We start from the raw sequence: 11569 nt of genomic DNA on the forward strand, positions 1-11569 counted from the left end.
TGGCTTTGGCTTGGGATCAGTGCTCTGCTAATGCCTTTGCTGATCTCTCCACACATTCCTGTCATGGAGACTTGAATTGTAGGTGTGATGTTAAGGCACAGGATGCTAAGAGCTGTTACTACTATTCTTAGTGTGTAAATTGTCCTTTTGATACCATCTTGTTTTCTTTTGTAGGTATAAATAAAAACAATTGACAATAAAGGTGTGAATTTTTATTACATTCAAACCTTACCAAGAGTTGAGGGTAATCTTAACATTTTGCTCCAAACAACAAATAGGAGTTGAATGACTAATTATCCTAGTTAGCACCTCAAACTGGGAGGGGAAAGTGGGGTTGATGATGGGTCTTGGCACAGGAATGAGTCACACAGTGAGATGACCATGGTGTCCACCTAGGCTGGCAACTGGGATGAGTCTAAGATGCAGTGTGGAAGTGGGTTGTGTGATGACACACATCCAGGGTCTTCAGTTCCACACTGACTAGGAAGGATCTTTGTGAATGTGTCTTCGAGTTCCGTGCTATGAACCCTCCACTGTAGTCAAAGGAGCAACTGTTGGTCATTCATGGAGGAAGTATCTTGTAGCTCCTTATTTTCACTTGCCCATTGTAAGGCCTCACTTGGGCAGCTGGAGCAGGTATTGATGGTATATAAGTAGTCCTGCTGTTGATGGTAAGAGGAAGGTCTGCCAGTGCTTTGCTCAAGTTCACACCAGCCATTCAAGTCACCAAGGAGAATAATCCAAATGATTTGCTCCGGGTGCCTTACGGTGTGGCCCATCTCTTCAAACAGGCATTGGTAGGCTTAGCTTCTTTCCTTTGAGGACTAGAAGAAAAGGAAGGTCAAGTTACAGAGTATTCTATACTTAGAATTGTTTTCACCACCACCACCACCCCGTTTGAGAGTTTAACGGACATGACTCCCCAGTGCTAAGATTAAAGGCACAATCCACCACAACTGTTGTCCCTTCAAAGTTGTCATCTGACAGGAGGAGGTTGCCGGAAGTTGTATTTCAGGTTAACCATGGCCTCCATGTCTCTCTGCCCCGGTTTTGGTTACTGGTGCTCCTTCCCTACATAGTTGTTGACTCAGCAGTTGGCATCAGTTCATCTCTCTTCCATTCCCATAGACTATCCTTGATCTCTTCACCCTGTGCTTAGCTGCCCTGACTATGCCTGCGTGGCAACTAATGGGTTGGCTGAAATGAGTTCTTACAGATGATGCTCTTGGTGATGTACTAACAAACCCCTGAGGTCTCGTGCGAATTTAGTTGGTTTGCATTTCAAGGTTTACGACTTTCTAAAGCCCGTTTTGGATCCTAGATGATTTTCCCAACCAGGTCTGTCAAAAGTCCTCTTCCAGTTCTCTTGTCTGTACACAAGTAGGATTCCCATTGGTTTGTGCCTCCCCCATCCAAATAAGCTGCAGAAGGGATGAGCCTTGACCCTGCCTCAGACCAGCTGGAGTACCACAGAGTGTCTAATGACTTAGGACAGTGCCTACCTTTGGTCACGTACAAGTAGAAGAAGTCACAGTAAAAGATGGTTTGTACTACTCCAGACACCACTGAGATCTGATCATAAAAATTCTCTGTCTGGTACCGCCAGATCCAGTTGGCTAGATAGAGTGCCCGATACAGCCCCAGGAAGAACAGGTAGTGAGTGGTGATGGTCTCGGCCTCTCCAGTCTTGCTGATCATGAAGAGCTGTGGCAGGATGGCCACCGACTCCAAATAGATGGAGAAAGTCCAGAGGACCTGTCAGAAGAGCAGAGAAGGCTGGGAGGGTCCATTGCTTGGGAGGACCCGTGTTAGTGAACGTTGAGAGAACAGGCTCCTAGTGTAACAGTAACCCAAGTAGGCTTTGAGCTGACTGTCTCCCAAGGAAGGGCTGGGGTGACACACCCCTTTAAGAACTTTGTGGCTTTCTGGTGTTGGGGACAGAAGCCAAGGTCAGACGCGTGCTGGACAAGCACTTCCCCATAGTGTCCCCAGCCCTGTACTTGAGTAGCTGTGCTTTTCCATCGCTGTCTATGGAAATACAAACTCAGGGATGGAATGAATGCCTGCTTGTTTTAACAGTGCAAACATGTCCGCAGCACAGTTTATAAACGACATAATTTAAGCCACAGCTTGTCGGGGCCATAAGTACCAGCAGAGGACCTCCAGACATTCTCTTGAAGCTCAAGCCTGCTGAGTTAATAGTGGCCTGGACTGCTCTTGGGGACACAAGGTCCTAACAGAAGCAGGGTCACCACCTGCTTAACTGGAGCCTCATGACTGAACAGATGTGCCCCTTACCGCTGTGAATGGTAAGAAATGGGCTTGCAGTAGGCAGGCTGAAGAGGGTGCTGGGAGGCACCCCTGCCTTGGGATCAGACTCACCTCCGTTGGTGCGTAACTGTAGTTGACCAGAAAGGAAAGGCCAATCACTGGGACCAGGAGGAACTCCAGCCGGAATGTGTCATTCTCGCTGTCGAAAGTTTTCCGGAATTTCCAATAGATCATGTACACGGTGGTATAGGCACAGAGGAGGAAGACCACCTAGGGAGGCGTGGGCGGCATGAAGTCTTGTTGGTTAGGTGGTTTTTTCAAGACAGGGTTTCTCTGTGTAGCTTTGCGCCTGTCCTGGAACTCACTTTGTAGCTCAGGCTGGCCTCGAACTCACAGAGATCCTCCTGCCTCTGCCTCTGAATGCTGGGATTAAAGGAGTGCGCCACCACCGCCCGGCTTGAAATCATTTCGTAATGCTCATGTTAAGCTGTGATATCTGTAACCCTGAGGACCAACATGTTATTGTCCCCCAACATGCGTGCGTGCGTGCGTGCGTGCATATGATATGTTCCTGGGGGCCCTAGTCTTGTGGGCTGGAGGTCACTGGCTTCTCTAGTGTATCCTCAGGATCTTCTCTTTTGCAGGTCTGGACAGCCTTGGAATTTGCATTTCTAACAACTTCCCAGGTGGCGCTAATGCTGCTTAGCTGGCACTAGACTACACTGGCATAGGGAACTCAATCACTTAAACGTCACTAGAATGACATGCTGTCACAACATGTAGCGTGGGGGTCACATGCCCTGTGAAGACATGAGTCTGTCTCCCCTACAAGAGGACACATGGGCAGGACCCTCCTCTGAATCAGCACAGATTAGCGAGGGAGGGAATGCAGGAAGTGACGACCACCTTTCCATTCCATTCCAGACTAGACACTTCATCCTGCCACACAAGGCTGGGTCTGCAGAGGAATGAACTAAGCGGGTGAGGAGTCTAAGTAGGGGGTGATGTTAAGACCCCAGATTCACACCATTCAAATGCTTCACAGGTGACATCTCTACCCCCACCCCTCCCCTGCTAGGAATGAGCTACCTGATTCCCAAAGAATCTCTCTGAGACAGAGAATTCCCTTTGGTGCACTATATCATCTCTTGGAATCTTCACAGTTACCCTGTAAGATACAGATAAGACACTCCTACTCCACACATGAGCAGGTAGAACTGGGACTTCAGATATAATGCACTCAACCAAAACTACATTTCCAGAGCAGGCGGGAATCACGGGGGAGAATTTTCAGAAAGGCTTTGGGTCTTTTATTTGTTGTGAGGTTTTGCTTGTTTGTTTGTTTGTTTCAAGACAGGGTTTCTCTGTGTAGCCCTGGCTGTCCTGGAACTTGCTCTGTAGACTAGGCTGGCCTTGAACTCATAGAAATCCGCCTGCCTCTCTCCCACCTCCCCCAGTGCTGGGGTTAAAGGCGTGCCCCACCATGCCTAGCTATTTGTTTGGGTTTTTTTTAAAGAGGTGTGTGTGTGTGCCACTTGAGATTTTGGATAAACTATCTAAAAAGAGCTTTTTCCACATGGGTGATGGCGGCACACACCTTTCATCCCAGCACTCGAGAGGAGATCTCTGTGAGTTCAAGGCCAGCCTGGTCTACATAGTTCCAGGACAGCCAAGGCTATGTAGAGAGAACCTGTCTCAAAAACAAACAAACAAAACCAAAAACACTACCAACAACAAAAAGAGCTTTCTCCATAATCCCAGCATATGGGAAGCTGAGGCAGGACGATTTCAAGTTCAAGGCCAGCCTTTACTATGTGGTAAGATCCTGTTTCCAAACCAAGAGGAGGCTGAACTGGGTGGTGGTGGCGCATGCCTTTAATCCCAGCACTTGGGAGGCAGAGGCAGGGGGAATCTCTGTGAGTTCAAGACCAGCCTGGGCTACAGAGTGAGTTCCAGGACAGGCTCCAAAGCTACACAGAGAAATCCTGTCTCAAAAAACTAAAAAAAACAAAAACAAAAAAACCAGGAGGCTGGAGAGAGGTGGCGAGTGCTTCCTGCTCTTGCAGAGAACCCATTTGGTTCCCAGCACCCATATGGCAGCTAGCTCACAATGGGCTTTAACTCCAGTTTCAGGGAATCCAACACCACCTTCTGGCCTCTGTGGGCACTGCATACATGTGGTGCACATACATACAGGCAAACACTCATACATAGAAAATACAAGTAAACCATTAAAAACTAAAACAAGCCAGGTACAGTGGCATACTCCTGTGATTGCAGCATGCAGGAGGCAGAGGCAGGTGGGTTTCTGTGAGTTCCAGGACCCCCAAGGCCACATAGTATGACCCCATCTTATTAGACAAACAAACAAACAAAAAGCTTATCTAGCTGCTAGGTACCTTACTGGGCCACCAATACCCTTCTGCCTTAGGAGACACACACACACTTTGTAACCCTGTGGTAACGGAGAATAGATATGCTCATGACTAGCCACACAACTTACCAGGCCCACTGCCAAGTGAAAATGTGAGGCCCTTTGTTTATAACTAGGAATTTCAAGATGGCAACGGCAGAGGCGTCAAGTAAGTGTGGGGCTCTGGCGGACAACTGTATCGTTTACATGCCCACGAGTCCTGGCCACCCCAAGGCTGTCGAGCAGAGTTACAAGGAGCCTAGAATCCATGGACCTGCCAAGCCTGCCCTGGACTGCTCACATCCAGATGTTAGGTAATAGGAATGTGCTTTTGCTAAAGTCACTCACGCTGTTAACATCTGAGCAGCTGTACCCCACTTTGCTGACTAGCAATCTGTTCTTTTTTTTTTTTTTTTTTTTTTTTTTGGTTTTTTCGAGACAGGATTTCTCTGTATAGCTTTGCGCCTCTCCTGGAACTCACTTGGTAGCCCAGGCTGGCCTCGAACTCACAGAGATCCGCCTGGCTCTGCCTCCCGAGTGCTGGGATTAAAGGCGTGTGCCACCACCGCCCAGCTAGCAATCTGTTCTTATCTCTGATGTACCTGCCTCAAAGCCAGGAAGGGTGATGAGAATCTTCACCCCAAAAGCACCCAACCATGGCACAGAGATGAGGCATGGCGGTGGAACTGAGAAAACCAATCTACACCTCCAAACCATAGCACCATCGAAGCCTTTGGTCCCTCTGCCTCACTGCCTCAGCCTCACACCGCTTCTCTCAAGAGGCCAGCCAGCCTGTTCCTGCCTCGAGGGCCCTTTGCCCTGGCTACACGTTTTGTTTGGTACTCGTCCACTGATCTCAGGTCTGTCGCCTGTCATGAACACCTCGGTTAACTCCTCAGCACCTGCCCACGCTCCCTGAGGTAGCTATGCAGTGATCCTCTATCAGATGACCCTTCAAAACTTTTTAAAAAGTCAGATGTTAATACTTTGCTTAGCCCCCTCCACAACCAATGTGCTCATTTGTTTACGGTGTCCCCCGCAGGATCCATGAGTCTTGCACGTCTCCAAGTGCCTGGACAGCAGAGGCAGAACACACTTGCTCCAAGTGTAGCCAAACCAAGTTCACCAAATGTCCAGGGTCCAATAAACAAATGTCTGAATTGTTTGTTAAACCATTCTGTGTTACGGCTAATTTTTAGGAAATGTTCAGTCCATGGTAGAGTGCTAGTATTTACGTGTGTGTGTGTGTGTGTGTGTGTGTGTGTGTGTGTGTGTGTGTGTGTGTGTTCGCAGTGTCCGGTGATCTTTTGAGACACTGTCTCATTGTGTAGCCCTGGAACCAAGTATGTCGACCAGGCTGGCCTTGAACTTGCAGCAATCCTCCTGCCTCCCTGTTCCCTCAGGGCTGAGACTTCAGGAGTGCATCATGATACCTGCCTCACATTTAAATATGTGACCTTGACGAATTTCACAGCCACCCCTCTGAGCTAAGTACAGGTACCACCTTGGCCCTGAGGGAACCGTACAGAGGCCCGTACCAGAAAGGTCCTGGGCAGCAAGGCAGGTGTGAGAGCTCCACCCCTAGCCTGAAACTTCCCAACACAGCAGCCCCCCAGCCCCCACCCCACCCCCACCCCACCCCCCAGCCCCACCCCACCCCATCCCCCACCCCACACTCTCACCTTCATGACTGTGTTGTAGATGGAGATGAAATTGGAGACAAGGTCCAGGTACCTGGTGGTGAAGACCAGAGCAAAAAGAATCTGGCTCTTCCCAGAGATGCCTGTGCGGGGTGAACAAGGGACCATGAGAACACAGTCTTCAGGTGGCCACGCAGGTGCCAGGTAGGCCTGTCCCCGCCCTGCTCCGAGTCACTGGAGTTCCTCTGCCTCTCGTGGAGCTGTGATCTGTCACCAAATAAAGATCTGAACGCTACGTTCCCAGTCACCCTGCGTGCGCCACCTTGGTGCTTCTCTGTGGAGGATGCGGGGGTAGTGTGAGTCGCCCCGGGTGGGGGTGTTGAGGCTGTTTTGTGTGCCACCCCCGGAGCTCCAGTGGCAACCCCAGAGCTCCATCCTGGGAGAACAAGGCACTGACTCCAGGTGCTGATTCACCGGGGAGACAGGCAGGCAGATGAAGACGCCGGCCAGCAGCACTCTGTTTCCCAAAAGGCACAAATTTAAAAAGCTCTTTCCCGACTTACAAAGGTTATGCCTATTTTTACTCATTATAATACAAAAATCAGGGGTGCAACTCAGTGACTTGCCAAGCATGTACAAGGCCCTGGGTTCCGTCCCAACAGTGCAATTAGTAAATAATAAACACCAAATAGAGCATGCACAAGCAACCAAGCCTGAGTGCACAGACCTCGGGCCACTGCTCACTGTATGCGCCTGAGTGCATGACCCAGTGGTGCCTTGTTCTCCACGCTGTCTCTTTTCTTTCTCTCTTTTGAGACAGGGTCTTGCTGTGTAGTCCTGACTGGCATGGAGCTTGCTATAAAGAATAGGCTGGCTTGCCGGGCGTGGTGGTGCTAGCCTTTAATCCCAACACTCGGGAGGCAGTGGCAGGCCTTTTGAGTACAAGGCCAGCCAGGGCTATACAGTGAAACCATGTCTCAAAATTAATTAATTAATAATACTACTAATAATAAGGGCTGGCCTCAAGCTTTTAGCAACTCTCCCTTCCTCTACCTTTTCAGTGCTGGGGTATAGGTGTGTACCACCACCTGCCCAGCTCCAAGGTCTGCCTGTCTGTCTTTCTTTTTAAAAAGGATTTATTTACTTTGAGAAATGGCTCAGTAGTTAAGAGCACTTACTGCTCTTGTAGAAGAGGGGTTTGGTTCCCAGCCCCCACAAAGTGGCTCACATGCCTGTAACTCCAGTCTCCAGAGATCTGATGTCTTCCTCTGACCCCCCCCATCAAGGGAAGCAAACAGACTCAGGTACACACACATACACATAAAAGGGATAAATAAATGTAATAAAATGCTATTTCTTTTAGCTAGGTATGGTGGTGCACACCTTTAATCCCAGCACTCAGGAGGCCAAGTTGGGTGGATCTCTGTGAGTTCCAGTCCAGCTACAACCACATAGTGATAACATGTTTCAAAATATAAACAAAAAGATCGTATATGTGTGTGTGTCTTTGTGTGCGCGCGCGCGCGCGCGTGTGTGTGTGTGTGTGTGTGTGTGTGTGTGTGTGTATACATGTATATGTAACACAAGTGTACCTGATGCCCGTGTAAGTACCTGGAACTGGAGTTACAGTTATAAGCCATGATGTAGGTGCTAGGAATTGAATCCAGGTCCTCTGCAAGAGCAATCAGTGCTCTTAACCACTGATCCATCTTTCCAGCCCTGACCCATGGTGTTTCTTGGCCTCCTTGGTCTATTCTTTTTATTTATTTATTTATTTATTTATTTATTTATTTATTTATTTATTTATTTGAGTTAGAGTGTTGTTATATAGCTCAGGATGGCCTTGAACTCCCAATTCTCCTACCTAAGCCTCCCAAAGGTTATTTTTAATGTTTTTTTAAAATATTTATAAAAGTTACTTATTTACTTAGTATATGTTTGTAGTGTTTGTGTGTGCACACATGTCATGTACGGAGATCAGAGGACAGGTTTCTTGGGATGGCTCCCTCCTTGCACCACGTGGATCAAACTCAGATGCTCAAACTTGACAAGTCCCTTAACCCACCAGGCCATCTCACCTGCCCAATCTTTAGTATTTTGAGACAGCATCTCACATAGCCCAGGCTGGCCTCAAACTCTCTGTGTAGACAGAGTTGGCCCTGAGTTCCTAATTCTCTGCCACCACTTCCTGAGTGCTGGGATTACAGGCTAGTGCCATCACAACCAGCGCTGTCTTGGAACTCGCTCTGTAGACCAGGCTGGCCTCAAATTCACAAAGATCCTCCTGCCTCTGCCTCCTGAGGGCTGGGATTAAAGGTGTGCGCCACCACCACCTGGCCTACCAGGGACTTTTAGATGAAAGTTTCAGAGTCCAGAGAGTTCCCTCCAGCTTTCATTCAGGTTGATGTCATACCTAGTGGCCATAAAGGTTCTCAAAAGAAGACAAGAACAAGGGCTGGCCCTCTGTGCAGCGGTGCAGTACATAACTCCCTGACTCGGAATGCAGAGACAGAGGACTTAAGACACAAGGAGCGGGGCTGGAGAGATGGCTCAGAGGTTAAGAACACTGCTTCCAAAGGTCCTGAGTTCAATCCCCAGCAACCACATGGTGGCTCACAACCATCTGTAATGAGATCTGGTGCCCTCTTCTGGCCTGCAGGGATTCATGCAGACAGAACACTGTATATGTAATAAATAAATAAATCTAAAAAAAAAAAAAAAAAAAAAAAAAAAAAAAAGACACAAGGAGCTTTGTCTCTCAATAAATAAATAAATAAATAAATAAATAAATAAATAAATAAATAAATAAATAAATAAATAAATAGGCATGGTGGTGCACACCATTAATCCCAGCACTCGGGAGGCAGAGGCAGGAGGATCTCTGTGAGTTTGAGGCCAGCCTGGTCTATAGAGCGAGATCCAGGACAGCCAGGGCTGTTAATGCAGAAAAACCCTGTATGGAAAACCCACCACCACCACCAAACAAACAAATAAGGATTGGGTGTGTCCTAACGGTAGGGCACTTGCTTGGCACATGCAAGGTTCAGGGTTCCATCTCCGGCACCAGAATAAATGATCAAGACAAACAGTGAAAGCTTCTCTCCTCTTGACTCCACTCCCACCTCCCCCCCCACCCCCCACCCCCCCCCACCCCCCCACCCCCGTGTGCCTGCCTCACCTTCCCTGCTGGGACCCTGAAACAACAGGTAACCCTTTGCACTCCTCTGGCCACTGCTGGTGGTCATGGCGGTGGTGCCAAGGGCCAGGTGCCTGTTTCCTTCTTCCTTGCCCTGCCTTCGTCAGTCTAACCATTCCCCTTCACAGTGCCCATGTCTCTGCAGCCAAGGTCAACTGACCTCACCCCTGGTCTCAAGAGCAGCTAAAATCACCGGCCGCCATCCCTCTCCTGGCCCGGTAGCATCAGGCAGCTTTGCCTCCCTTTCTATGGCTCTACCTGTCTCTACCAAAACAGCAGCCCCCACCCATCCTGCCCATGACGTTCTCTGAAGCACGGGCACAGGTCCAGATGACTTCCATCCTGGGCCTCCAGCCTCCAGGTGCCCTGAGCCAGACCCTGAAGGACTGTGAGTGAGAGTCTCTCAGAAGACTCCAGGCTCCTGTAACTTCCAGTTCACTGCAGAGCCACTGGATCCAACCTTACTCAGCCCAGTCCCCCTCCTATCCAGTCTCCCAGGTGACAGACATCTCAACCTCCATCTCTTGATGCAGGAGAGACCTGCTGTGCCTCGTCCTCTGCCTCTACATCTTCCATCTACCTCTTCTGAATCGTCCACGGCTTCCTTAGTCCTGGATCCTGAGCATGATGGGTAAAGCCTTCCTACCTCTGGACCACCCTACCTTCTGGATTCCTCTCCCTCCTGTGTGTCCTTCCCAGGATATGCCCTATGCCCTGCGGCTTTTATGTGTCTGCAACGGTTTTCTCAACTCTGTATCCTGTTTCTGGGCACACACACTGCCCATCCTCTTCCTCCACGTAGCCCTCCGTTGTTCTCTGCTTCCTCAGCCCTGGTGGAGTCTGAGTTTACCCCAAAGCTCCCATCTGAATGCCTAACACAGGCAGGGACACAAGGGACAAAAGATGGCTGAAAGACAGTGTCCATTGCACCACGGGGGACTGCAATCCTCAATCCAACCTGGAAACTTCTCCCAACCCCAGCAAGGCAGCAAGGCAGCCAGACCTCTGGTCAAACGGAGCCCCTCCAATATCTCCATCTCCACTCAGGGCCAGCTCCAGACCCCTGGGCCAGGCTGGGGTCACTAGCACGCAGGAAAAGGAAGACTCTCCCTGGGGAGTGGAAGGCGGGAGAGTGGAGGGGAAGACCCTAAGACTAGGGGTCTTCTAAATACGCACTCTTCCCTCCTAGTGAGGGGGAGGGTCGCCGCTTCCCCCGCCCCCCCAAGTCCTCGCCCAGTAGCAGTGGCACCGCCAGCTTGGAGTGGAGGATAGGGCGACGGAGGTGTGGTAGCAGTATCCGTGGAGGCGGAAGCCACGCTCCGGCAGAATCTCCCGGATCCTCGGGTGTCGAACAACTTCACTGAAGTCTTTGGAAGCGCGCGCGCGCGAACGCGGTTCCCTCTGAGCCCGAGTCCCCACCCTGGTCCCGTCCCGCCCCGCCGGGGCGCCCGCTCACCGGCACAGCTCTTGGACCTCCAGATCTTCCCCAGGAGCAAGAACATGGCCAGGAGGTGGCTCAGGTCTCCGAGGATTCGGAACACATTCATGGTCCCGCCCGCCGCTTCCCGCGCCGCGTCGCGCGGAACTTCCAGGGAACTTTCTGGAGCGCCGAGCGCCGCCGCTGCCACGTCCCCGTCCCCGCGCGGCACGGTGCCCCAGGCCGCTGCCGCGCCCCCGCGCGCGCTCCCGCCGCTCGCGCTCCCGCCGCGCGCACCCTTGGCCGCGCGGTGACGTGGCGGGGCGGCCGGGCGCGGGCGAGGAGCCAGGATGAAGCGGCGCTTCCTACGTCCCCACGCCGACGGGCGGGGCAGGTCGCACGGCCGCTGCTGGCCTACGCCCCTCTCCGGGCGTGCATACGCACCCAGGGGACCCCCTCATCCCCAGAAAGCACCATCACAGCCTGGCACTTGGCTAAAAGCTGAGTCCCACGGCCCAAGCTCTGCTGGGGCCTGGGGGGTGGAAGCAGGCTCTCTGCGGCTGTCAACCTCCTGGGTTGGAACTCCTGGGAAGCGGGGCTGCAACTAGCCCTGAGCCTCTCACCTGTTGATC

General features: G+C 51.0%; 1 protein-coding gene across 1 annotated transcript; it reads right to left on the bottom strand.

The window, feature by feature from the left end:
- Positions 1-1081: 1081 nt before the first annotated feature.
- On the bottom strand, positions 1082-11167 carry Kdelr3 (KDEL endoplasmic reticulum protein retention receptor 3). Its single transcript, XM_059247817.1, has 4 exons — positions 10977-11167; positions 6367-6467; positions 2383-2541; positions 1082-1755 (listed from the first exon to the last, which is right to left on the bottom strand). Exons 1-4 carry the CDS (start codon positions 11065-11067, stop codon positions 1318-1320), a joined length of 789 nt encoding a protein of 262 aa, XP_059103800.1. The 5' UTR covers positions 11068-11167; the 3' UTR covers positions 1082-1317.
- Positions 11168-11569: the final 402 nt, after the last annotated feature.

The sequence above is a fragment of the Peromyscus eremicus genome, chromosome 20 (genome assembly GCF_949786415.1).
Source record: "Peromyscus eremicus chromosome 20, PerEre_H2_v1, whole genome shotgun sequence".
Lineage (NCBI taxonomy): Eukaryota > Metazoa > Chordata > Mammalia > Rodentia > Cricetidae > Peromyscus > Peromyscus eremicus.